Source organism: Myxine glutinosa, chromosome 1, assembly GCF_964187855.1.
Source record: "Myxine glutinosa chromosome 1, kmMyxGlut1.1, whole genome shotgun sequence".
NCBI lineage: Eukaryota > Metazoa > Chordata > Myxini > Myxiniformes > Myxinidae > Myxine > Myxine glutinosa.
In genome coordinates, this window is record NC_136261.1 from 161,054,281 (window position 1) to 161,067,224 (window position 12,944).

The 12,944-nt window shown below is 41.5% G+C and overlaps 1 protein-coding gene across 1 annotated transcript in view; it reads left to right on the forward strand.

The window, feature by feature from the left end:
* Window positions 1-10,980, forward strand: part of LOC137419284 (uncharacterized) — a 131,067-nt gene extending 120,087 nt beyond the window's left edge. The window contains exons 3-7 of the mRNA XM_068105408.2: window positions 784-866; window positions 6,886-6,976; window positions 7,082-7,166; window positions 8,458-8,542; window positions 8,642-10,980. Of these exons, the coding sequence (XP_067961509.2) occupies window positions 784-866; window positions 6,886-6,976; window positions 7,082-7,166; window positions 8,458-8,542; window positions 8,642-9,160 (863 nt within the window). The 3' untranslated portion in view covers window positions 9,161-10,980. The remainder of the gene's footprint in view (window positions 1-783; window positions 867-6,885; window positions 6,977-7,081; window positions 7,167-8,457; window positions 8,543-8,641) is intronic.
* Window positions 10,981-12,944: the final 1,964 nt, after the last annotated feature.

Genomic DNA, 12,944 nt, shown 5'->3' on the forward strand with positions numbered 1-12,944 from the left:
TGAAAAAGCATTTCCATGAAGTTCTTTCTTGTTTCAGAAATGAACTAGAACCTCACTCGGTGGAGCACATACCTCCGCCAGGCTGAACAATTTATGTTTTGTATCAAACTGATAGGCCAGATATGCATCCGGATCTGAACCAAAATCGAATCGGCTTGTTTTTTTTTTACCTACCCAACTCGTCCACCACGATTTTGCATAATCCTTCCACAACTTTTTGAAATATCATATATGAAATATCATATATCGTTTTTTGCCCAATCTCTCAATTGTGAAGAATCACGTAGAAATTTTCAAACTTCGCTTATGCGGATCTGGATCTTCACCAAAATCAAATGAATTTTTCCTTAATTGTCACACACCCAACCAGTCCACCAAGTTTTGTCTGAATCCGTGCATAACTTTTTGAGATATCCTACTATATATCATTTTTGCCTTCTCTCTCTATGGTGAACAATCACTTTAAAAATTATCATATTCAGATCCGGATCCGGATCTTCATCAAAATATAATTAGTTTGTCCTTGTCACACACCCAAAAATAACTTTTTGAGATAGCCTGCTGGACGAAAAACAAACAAACAGACAGACATAGGGACAGACAAACGGGTTAAAACACAACCCCCGTCGACTCTATCCTCTATGGCAGTGGTAAAAATTGACAATTCATATTGGGGATACATAATTTGCAAGGTTCAGAAATATATATCTGCATCTGATTGTTTTCCTCATTTGTTATTTTATTTCATGATAATATTAATTTGTTTGCACTTTGTCTTAACAGGCCAGCACATTCGAACCATTCGCTCAGACTCAGCCAAAGCCGAGAACCTGCATTCTGTTGCATGCAAGGAACCATTGTGCTCTGTAAGTCATTTTATACTTGCAAAAGTACCCGTCCCCAGTGATGGGAAAAGTTTAAGTTAATTTATCAATTTAAATTATTTCATGGACTTTAAAAAGGTTAATTGTGTTGCACTCTTGGTTTCACTCAAAACGAAAGCTTTTACCACCCACCGCAAAATGGTGGTGCAACCATATATATATCTTGTTATGTTTGTGGGTGTAGATGGAGGATTCCCATAGTAAAGATAGGATTGTATAGTTATTCTCGTATTCTCGTATTCAGTTATTATGCGACTCCTCACTGTGTGTGACGAACCGCAAGTAAGATGTCCCATTCAGCCCTTGCTGCACCTTACCGGGAGCGATAAGCACCGCCAGCCACATGGTGCATTACCTCTTATGTCCACCCACTACATGGAGTCGACCTGGATGCGGTTGGGAGTAGTGAAATTACTATATATAATTATTATATAATGCTATATAACCAAGATAATCCAGTTTTGTATTTTTAATTAATTTTCTGAAATCTGTAGAATTTGTTTTTCGCTTGAAAATGTCTGATTTAATGCAATGTTTAATGCATTAATTAACTCCAGGCTATAAGGCAACTGTGAGTTGGTCAAACAAAAGGTCAAAAATTTGAAAGGGGGTGTAGACTTTATATAGACACTGCATATATATACACAAAGAATTAAGTTAAGCACCCCCCCCGTTTTTTTACAACCTCGCACATTACAAGTTTGTTGTCGTCATAACAGTGTAATATACCCATGTTATTGCTATATTTTCTGGAGAAGTGATATTATGGTCACATAAAAACATAACAATCATGCCGTTTTCAATATTTTATTCTGAATAATTTAAGGTGAAATTTTTTGGGAATTTTAGGCATATTTTCACCTCAATTTAATATGGAGCTATAGGTCCATCACGGACAGTGTGGATGACGTTTATGTTTTCTAACGTACAGTCATTGTTCTGAGAAGACCTCTAGCGATCTTTGCGTCAATAACGTGTGTAGGACCCACGTGATCGGATCACTGACTCAACCCTACGTCTCATAGACCCTGTAAGCCGTCGTATGCGTTGCTGTGGCAGGTTGTTCCATTCCCGATGTAATGCACGTTCGGGACATGTTGGGACGACAAATTGCGAAGATGGTCCCTCCAATAGCCAATCTGGATGAATTGGAACGTGCATTACATCGGGAATGGAACAACCTGCCACAGCAACGCATACGACGGCTTACAGGGTCTATGAGACGTAGGGTTGAGTCAGTGATCCGATCACGTGGGTCCTACACACGTTATTGACGCAAAGATCGCTAGAGGTCTTCTCAGAACAATGACTGTACGTTAGAAAACATAAACGTCATCCACACTGTCCGTGATGGATCTATAGCTCCATACTTAAATTGAGGTGAAAATATGCCTAAAATTCCCAAAAATTTTCACCTTAAATTATTCAGAATAAAATATTGAAAACGGCATGATTGTTATGTTTTTATGTGACCATAATATCACTTCTCCAGAAAATATAGCAATAACATGGGTATATTACACTGTTTTGACGACAACAAACTTGTAATGTGCGAGGTTGTAAAAAAACGGGGGGGGTGCTTAACTTAATTCTTTGTGTATATATACACATTCTTGGGGAAAATGCCTGGGGCATAGAAAAGGAACCGCCTTTAGAGGCCATTTTTCCCCAAAGAGCGGGGGTTGGCCTTTTTTGGGCACCTTGGTCCCCTTTTTGAAGCAATGTTTTATGGCCGGATGCCCTTCCTGCCGCCAACCCTGTTAGTCGTCTCTTGCGACACGCAGGGAATTACCAGTGAACTGGTACTAAATTTGCCGACCTCGGAAGGTTGACAGGCTGAGTCAACCCCCCTGGCGTTAATTCAGCGATCGACTGGGATTTTAATCCAGGATCCTAGGATCCCAAGCCGCCACCCTAACCACTAAGCCAACCCCAGGTTTAGCGGGGCATAGAAAAGGCCTCTTTATATATGGGATGTGCCATGTGGCAAAGTATAGAAAAGAAGGGACATTCCACAATATGCTGCAAAATACAAACAATAGAAAAGAAGGGACATTCAAAAAAATCTCGTGTGCATGCTGGACTACCCTTGTGTTCTGAGGAGGAACCAATTAATGCTCCAGAAAAGTTCATATATAAAGGGGTGCCAATTTGATTCATATAGTTACATGAAGAAGTAAATGTATTTTCAATGCAGTTACAGTCTCTTGGTTTCAAAGGGACGTCTTCACAGTCCTTTATTTTTCTGTAAAAAAAAATTAAATGCCATGCATAATATTAGTTTTCTATTCTATTGCAGAAGTAGGTGTACATATACAATTCATCATCTTCTCTAATTATCATCAGTATTAATCATGTACATATCATGTTTGTCCAATATGTCTGCAATGTCAACACTTGCAAGTTCATGTAATGTGCAATTATGGTCCAAAAGGGACTGGTAAAATATGCTGCACTGCACATGTGTACAATTCTTTCGTCTAATCCAATTGTTGCCTTTAATGTGTACACACATTTCACTTGTCCAACACTTGTCCCGAAGAATACATTACGTCCAACAGGTCTGCAATTGGTTGGTACATGGTACATATTTACTTTATTCATTTTTTAAACAAATTCGATTTCACACACATGCATATTATCTTATGTGTTTTCGTTTTCAAGGTACACAGGAAACTTTACGTACTGATGGGTTTTAACCTATATATGTAGGGCGCCCCTTTATCGGAACTTTTCTAGAGCATTACTTGGTTCCTCATAAGAACACATGGGTAGTAAAGCATGCACACGAGATTTTTTTGAATGTCCCTTATTTTCTATTGTTTGGCATTTTGTACAAGGTGTGGAATGTCCCTTATTTTCTATTCTTTGCCACATGGCACATACCCTTATATAAAGGGACCTTTTCTATGCCCCTGGCATTTTTCACAAGATATGTTTTAAATACGAACAAAATACATTTGTTCATCGTACAAGACTTTATTCAAAACGATAGAAAAAACTTCAAAAAGTAAGAAGAAAAAAATTATTCAATCCGAATGGGACTTGAACCTACAATTCCCAGCTTGGGAGTCTGATGCCTTATCCATTAGGCTATTAATGCAGCACATTAGATTTGTGTAATAATATTTTGAAGAGTTATAAAGTGTGTATATATTTATCTCCGCCACCAAAGGTTATGTTTTCACCCCAGTCTGTCTGTCTGTTCTCATATTATACGTGCCCCAGTAAGCTAGTTATACGTGCCCCAGTAAGCTAGTTATACGTGCCTTGTGAAAAGGCTAGACAAACATAATCTTGTTTGTCACAGTCTGAGAGTCCTTTAGGTGCATTTTTGCAAACTCCAAGCGGGCTTTCAGGTGTCTTTCACTGAGGAGAGGCTTCCGTCTGGCCACTCTGCCATAAAGCCCAGATCGGTGGAGTGTTGCAGTGATGGTTGTCCTTCTGGAAGTTTCTCCCATCTCCACACAGGATCTCTGGAGCTCAGCCAGTGACCATCAGGTTCTTGATCACCTCTTACCAAGGCCCTTCTCCCAGGATTACTCAGTTTGGCCGAGTGGCCAGCTCTAGGAAGAGTCCTGGTTGTTCCAAACTTCTTCCATTTAAGAATTATAGAGGCCACTGTGCTCTTGGGAACCGTCAATGCAGCAGAAATTGTTTTTGTAGGCTTCCCCAAATCTGTGCTTCGACACAATCCTGTCTCTGAGCTCTGCAGGCAATTCCTTCGACCTCATGGCTTGGTTTTTGCTCTGATATGCATTGTCAGCTGTGAGACCTTATATAGACAAGTGTGTGCCTTTCCAAATCATGTCCAATCAATTGAATTTACCACAGATGGACTCCAATCAAGGTGTAGAAACATCTCAAAGATGATCAAGAGAAATGGGAGGCACCTGAGCTAAATTTCAAGTGTTATAGCAAAGGGTCTGAATACTTACGTCAATGTGATATTTCCGTTTTTTCTTTTTAATAAATTTGCAAAACTTTCTAAAATCCTGTTTTCTCTTTGTCATTTTGGGGTATTGAGTGTAGATTGATGAGGGAAAAATGAATTTAAACGATTTCAGCATAAGGCTTCAACATAACAAAATGTGAAAAAAGTGAAGGTTTATGAATACTTTCTGAATGCACGGTATATATATATTCATATATATTTAATTTTAAAGCAAAAACTATAGCACTTCGGTGGAATTTGTTTTGAAAGCCATTAACTAGATCTATTGGCCGATGTATATTCCAAGTTTCAGCTAGTTTCAATGTATAGCCCTTGAGATATGAATGCCAACACATTTTGGGCGGACGGACGGACGGATGGACAGACATCAGCGTGATTTTGAGGGTTTTCTAAATAAAACTCAAGAATGCGGAAACAGACGTTGCTGAAGTTTGTAACATATTACCTGGATGTACAAAGCATTTACTTCTGAAATTTGCAGCCGATTTCGTTCAGTAGAAGCCGAGAAACACATTTTCAGTCCCCATGTTAAAGCTGCATGCAGAGATACGATCCCTTGTATAAAGGGAGGGGCGCTTTGTGCCTCTCTTTGATATATTATTCCCCTGCTGATGTTCCTGTGCCTGTCCACTGTTTCCCTACCCTCCCCTACTCTCCCTCCCCATCCCTTTGGAAATTTTGGTTGATACACTGCCAGATTGAATTACTGCAGTATTGATATTGTTACGGTTCCGCACGACCCCCGTTCCCTTACCAAGGGGAGATTAAGCCCCTTGTTCTCCTTGGGTCTTCGCAACCGCGAGACTTGAGTCGCCACTTCCGGTCAGACGCGGGACAGGGTTTCTGGACAATTTTCGTACGTACCTAAGTACCCACGCCGCCGCGGAAGCGGGGATCAAGTCTCGCACGAACCACGCGTAATTTGAGTACGCCCGAGCAGATTGTGTACCACGTGGTCCGTGCTGTTACCTTGATATTGGAACCCGATCAGAGCGATATAATTCGTACCATGCTTAGTCAATGATGGAGAGACAAAAGCGATCGAATCAAAGAAATAAGTTTAATTATTATTTACAATGATTGGTAGAAGAAGCAGAGACACAGGGCAGTCTTAGTCAGTCGTAACTTAAAGCCCAGACAATGGGCCCATTCACACTCACAGGGGGATGAAGGAAGAAAGGTTCATGCGCTGGATGCGCCGGCTTTGGTCGTTCAGGAACAGCTCACCTGGCATGGCCCTCTGGCGGTCACCGCACGTCCCCCGACGAAGGCAGGCAGGCAGGCGGGAGGGATCCTCGCAGCGCGTATCTCGAACAAAGGCAGGCAGGAAAATATGCACGTCTCTCGCCCGGCACGGTGGTCCTTCACAGCGCGATTAATACAACGGCCCGAGCGTGATTGAAAATGGTGGTAATCTTTCACTCTCGTAACTCAACGGAGGATCTGACTCAAGCTCAACCGCGAACTCAACTTGTAACTTGTCTGCCTCCCTTCCCACAACTTGGCGCTCCAAACCGACTCTCACAACTCTGGTGGGGGCTTCGGGCACAGGGTTATATTGCCACGCCCTGGCCCGTATCGAATATTCCAAACCACGCCTTTTGCCGCAGTGCTAAGCCACCCCCCTCGAGCCCTGGTTGGCGGCTCGTGCTTACCGGTCACTCCTACTTCTCCTGCCCCGCCTTCCTTTGGCCTGGATCGACTTGTCAGGCCGGCCTCGTGGTATTTTGCACCAAAACTCAAAGCATCGAGGCGGCATAAGCATTGGAAGAAGACCTAACTCTCATTATTCTACTCAACGCAAAACTAACACAGGAAAAGGACTACGCTTACATTTACTATGAAATAACTGAACTATCGCGAGGCTACGTGTTGTAGTATAACTAAACTATGAGGGGAAATTAACCTTTATTTGTAAAACACAAAACCGCAACAATATAATACAGACATGATGGGTCAAATGTCCTCCTCCTGCGTTAAAGTTCCTTGAGTTTTATTTAATTTTTATACCATTGTGTACTGTTTGACTATGTTATCCTTTTACAGAAGTTTCAGGAGCATGAAGGAATTCCATTGATTCATTTAGGAAATCAAAACAACATCACTCCATTACAAGTGCTGACAAACAGTCCGGAAAGTATGAACAATTATTTTCGTTAATTTCAATAAATGAGATGTTTTTGATGTAATAATTTAAGATTATGACTGTATCTCTCTCCCTCCATCCATCCTGCTTTTCCAGACCCATTGCCCTGGTATCCATTCCTCATTCCAATTGTCATGTCCTTCTCCGTTGCCTTCGTGATGTTCAAAGGCAGGTTCCACAGGTAAAATTGTTTTTTGTTGTTACACAGAATTACTTGCATCATACTGTTAACATCAAGTTGATACCTTGTACCTCATGTTCCTGAAATTTGGCCTAATGCAGTGTGATATACTCTTCCACGGTCTGCCAAGGAAGTTTAAATTTCACTGCCCGAAGGAAGTTACAAACAACTGGTCATTATCTATTTATCATAATACATAAACCCCAAGTGTTTCCAACTTTCACACAATGTTTAATCAACCAGCCAAGCATCCAACAGCGTGAATAGAAAAAAACCATTGCGATCGTGGAACAATCAGATTATTCCGATTTAATTGCTGATTAAACAGGTTGCATTTCAGTATTTGGTGTGTACTGTTGTGGCCTTCCTCTAAAAGCTGGACAAACCTTAATAAGGGTCCATCTATTTATTACGTATGCAAGAGAAAAGCAAGTGAGTCATGGTTAGATTGAGAAAAGACAGAAAGGGAGAGGGGATTTTTGTAATGCAAAGTCTCTTGGGCCAACCAGATTTCAAAGTTGGCCTCCAAAGCCAACCTGTACCAACTGTACTGTTCCAACCAACTGGGCATCCTCCACTGTACAAAGTCCTTCCTTGGCACCCCTGAACCCCTATCCACCTACAAGGCCTTCATCCATAGCTTGATGGAGTACTGCTCTCTCCTTTGGGTTGGCTCCCCTGTCTCACATCTTGCTCTTGATGCTGTGCAAGCCGAGGCTTCAAGATTATTGGGATCTCCCATACTGAAGCTGAGTCTATCGGCCTCCGACTTTTCCATCACGGACAGCTTAGTGGCCTCCTCTCTGGACTTGCACCCTCTGCTCTTTCCATGCTTTATAATCCTGCCCCCAGGTTTCTGTGGGGCACCACCAGAAACCCACTTCCGGTGAAACTACTTAAATCCAGGATGACTGCTTACCTCCGCTCCTTCGTTCCTCTTTTGCCTGCCTGTGCAACCAATTTAAAAAAACAAAAACCCAATTCTTGATGCCAAAATTTCTCTGCAATTAATTATCAAGTCAACGGACAGAAACAATAAGACATATGGAGAAAAGGGAACAGGTACTGAACAGTGTAAGAGGAAAACATGCCGGATATTTCCAATGAAACGTTCTAACATCAAGGTACATAGAGCGAACATTGAAGACATACTGTTGGATGTGTAGTAATCATTATTTTAATACAAAATAACATTATTACTTCCTTAATTGGATGTCTTGGCTGTGTATTTGTTTCAAATAATGCCTCCATAAAATGTACAAAGATGAGGGTTTCTTGAATGTGCTTGCAGGATCCGTAACAACGTTTGGCCTTCAATGCCAAGCCTGGAAAATTCATTGAAGGGATTTTTCCCTCTGGATAAAGGCCATTTTCAGGTACATTTATGACATGTTGCTGTACAAAATCCCAATCATTCCACTATAATTTGTGATGTAATTTTCACTATGACATCCATTTTTTACCCATCACCTCAGGTTGATAATCCCTCAGCAGTGGAGACAGGGGATCGGCTGTTTGCGGTCATTGAGGTACTTTCTGAGAATGAGTCTGCAATCGAGCCGTACACACCTAGGTCCGAAATTGCTGGCTACGTCTACAGTAGTATGGCTCAGTCAACCCAGGCAGCGCCTGTAGAGAGTGAGTCCATAGAAGCAAGTCCTATCCAACCTCCGATGGCTTGTAATTATGAGCAAGCATGGAGAGCCCAAAGTGGACCGTCGACAATCAATGGCACCAGAATTAACTTAGCCTATGTTGATCGAAAAGGTGTGGAACATGCGGATGACCCACCTGTTTCTAATGAATTGGCAGTTCTCACAGAGGCTGGAATGATCTCCGTGACAGTGGCGTCTTTTCAAGAGAGAATGGTAGACCCTCTGACCCATCCACCGGTTCGTTCCAATTCATACGAATTTGACTTTAAACATTTGCCAAAGCCAGTATGTTCAAAAATTGATGGAATTTGCAGCAAAAGTCAGGGAGGTATCCGCTGAATGTAGATTTTGTTTGCGGATTGATGTAATTCTTCTCAAAACACACGTTGCAATGATGCTGCTGCTGCACATCCAAGAGGTTACAACTATCAAGGCTGCCATCTTGTGTCCTCTATTTAAATTGGGTCCAGGAGGATGCCGTTTTCTCAAATTACTGTGTAAAGATGAAGTCAGGCAATTCAGACTGGTTTGATCTAGTTTGTTCATCATAGTATAAGTCATAAATCTTGAGGTATAAGAAGTTGGAGTTTCTCAATCGCTACTACGTTTAGTCACAAACAAGGCTCCAACCTATTGGTGCTAGTAGTCTAAACTTTTTTTTAAACAGGGCAAGTTTAAAAGATTTTGATCATTATGCGCTACAAACAAACTTGTACATAAGTCGGCATATTATCCATCTTTGTAAGTGCCTATTGCTTTGTATCCTTCCAGAAACCTCCTGGCATTGAAATTGTGATGGAGAGGTGGGAAAGATGATTAAGTGGCTGCTGCATTGTCCATATTTTAGTAAAACCGTTTTACCACCTACGCAAGTGCATTAAAGGTAGAGAGAAGATCAGGGGGTCAAATATACTGATGTAAATCATTTGGTATAATGGAGCAAGTGCATCTTTGGCAAACTTAAAACTGCTTGATCTATTAAAAACACAATTTGTTTCATTGGCAGTAGAAGGAAGCCTACGCGATGGTGGCATCTTCAGCACATCATGATATATATTTCATGACAAACTGCTAAATATATTGCAAGTTCCGCACAATATCCCTCCTCGTGCACCATGTTTGAGTGTTTGAGACAGAAAGGTAGCTGTGATTGAGTCATTCGTCGATGTGAAACCTCTCACAGATGTTCAATGAAACTTCATTGATGAGATTCAAATGTCTAGATAAGATGCCGTTGTAATATGTTTTGCAAAACGAGTTCTTCATGCAACATCCAGAGAGTAACAATATTCTAGAGCACCTTGGTCATACAAAGATAGTGACCATGTGTTTTACTTATAAAGGGGCACACACTGGTCATATACCGTTGGACCCTACTATTTGTGGGGGATTCGTTCCTGGAAAACCGCGCAAATTGCGAAACTGCGAATAGTGGTGCATTGTTTCAATGGAAAAAGGGGGGATAGGTTCCCGAGTCGCAAAAATCCGGGAATAGAGAGGACCAAACCGGAAATGGCGAGACAAAACCCGCGAATGTTGGCGATAATCCCACAAATGGCGAGGCAAATCCCATGAATGTCAACGATAATCCGCGAAGGTCGATGGACATCCCATGAATGTATGCCGTGGCATTATTTCAATGCGGAAAAGGGGGATACGTTATAGGTTCCCGGTGGTTCCTGATTCATAGAGGAAATTTTTTAAAGTTTAAAATGTTTTTGACCGCAAATGCACGTGATTACTGTTTCATAAAAAAATCTTACAAATTACGATTTCCAATTTATTGAAGGAATGCGCTTACAGTTTATTAAGAGTGCTTAACGAGCTTAACCATAGTGGGCCGTGAAACAAACAAACAAAAAAACACAACACCATCATACATCCAGTCTCAGATTTTATGAATGCACTCGTGAAATTATTATTTTTGCACCCCATAAAAACCACCAATTCACGGAACACGGCCGCAAATAGGGAAAAAAAACCCACGATTTTGTGGGACACTTTTCCACGAATAGAGAAACAGGTCGCAGTTTATCAACCGCGAATATATATCTATATATATATACATATGTGTATCCATTAAAAAATGTGTATACAGTGCATTCAGAAAGTATTCAGACCCCTTCACTTTATTCACATTTTGTTATGTTGCAGCCTTATGCTGAAATCGTTTTAATTCATTTTTCCCTCATCAATGTACACTCAATACCCCATAATGACAAAGAGAAAACAGGATTTTAGAAAGTTTTGCAAATTTATTAAAAAGAAAAAGCTGAAATATCACATTTACATAAGTATTCAGACCCTTGACACTCAAGACCCATTCAGACCTATGACACTTGCAATTTAGCTCAGGTGCCTCCCATTTCTCTTGATCATCTTTGACATGTTTCTACACCTTGATTGAAGTCCACCTGTGGTAAATTCAATTGATTGGACATGATTTGGAAAGGCACACACCTGTCTGGTCTTACAGCTGACAATGCATATCAGAGCAAAAACCAAGCCATGAGGTCGAAGGAACTGCCTGCAGAGCTCAGAGACAGGATTGTGTCGAGGCACAGATCTGGGGAAGCCCACAAAAACTTTCTTCTGCATTGAAGGTTCCAAAGAGCACAGTGGCCTCCATAATTCTTAAATGGAAGAAGTTTGGAACAACCAGGACTCTTCCTCGAGCTGGCCGCCCGGCCAAACTGAGCAATCGGGGGAGAAGGGCCTTGGTAATAGATGTGACCAAGAACCCGATGGTCACTCTGGCTGAGCTCCAGAGATCCTGTGTGGAGATGGGAGAAACTTACAGAAGGACAACCATCACTGCAACACTCCACCGATCTGGATCTGGGCAGAGTGGCTAGACGGAAGCCTCTCCTCAGTGAAAGACACGTGAAAGCCCGCTTGGAGTTTGCCAAAAAGCACCTAAAGGACTCTCAGACTGTGAGAAAGAATATTCTGTGGGCTTTCATGTGTCTTTCATTGAGGAGAGGCTTCCGGCTTGCCACTCTGCCATAAAGCCCAGATCGGTGGAGTGTTGCAGTGATGGTTGTCCTTCTGGAAGTTTCTCCCATCTCCACACAGGATCTCTGGAGCTCAGCCAGAGTGACCATCAGGTTCTTGGTCACCTCTCTTACCAAGGCCCTTCTCCCCCGATTGCTCAGTTTGGCCGGGCGGCCAGCTCTAGGAAGAATCCTGGTTGTTCCAAACTTCTTTCATTGAAGAATTATGGAGGCCACTGTGCTCTTGGGAACTTTTAATGCAGAAGAAATTTTTTTGTAGGCTTCCCCAGATCTGTGCCTCGACACAATCCTGTCTCTGAGCTCTACAGGCAGTTCCTTCGACCTCATGGCTTGCTTTTGCTCTGATATGCATTGTCAGCTGTGAGACCTTATATGGACAGGTGTGTGCCTTTCCAAATCATGTCCAATCAATTGAATTTACCACAGGTATACTCCAATCAAGGTGTAGAAACATCTCAAAGATGATCAAGAGAAATGGGAGGCACCTGAGCTAAATTTCAAGTGTCATAGCAAAGGGTCTGAATACTTATAGGCCATCAGCCAGACCCCCAAAATAGGGTCCATTGGTACCAAAATGAGGGCGTAAGCCGAATATTGATTTTTGGATAGGTCTTTACCCCTAGAATATGAAAATATGTGATAGCAAAGTCAACGATGTAGCTAAATGGGTGTTATCACCTCATTTTCAAAATGGCCGCCAAAATGCATGTTTTTCTATTAAAAACACCATGTTTCATATTCTTGTAGGAATTTGTAACAAATAGCATTGCGTTTTGAGATGTTTAAGACTTTACAACTCTCTTAAAGTATGAAATACATCATCTGAACTTTAATCCAAGAAGATAGAATCCAATATGGTGCCCAATTTCACAAAATGGCTGCCATCATAGCAACAACTTTATGCACAAAATATGCACGAAAATAACTGGCATTCAGTAGATTTGCAAGTATACACATGGAAAAAAGTATCGCACCACCACATATTTTCGACATAGTGGAAATGTATCAATGAATTTTTGCACCTTTTCGTTGCGGTGTAGGGTAATCTTGTGCAACATTTTGTCCAGATGTTGGAACGCAATGAAGAGAACAAAATTGGGTGACACATT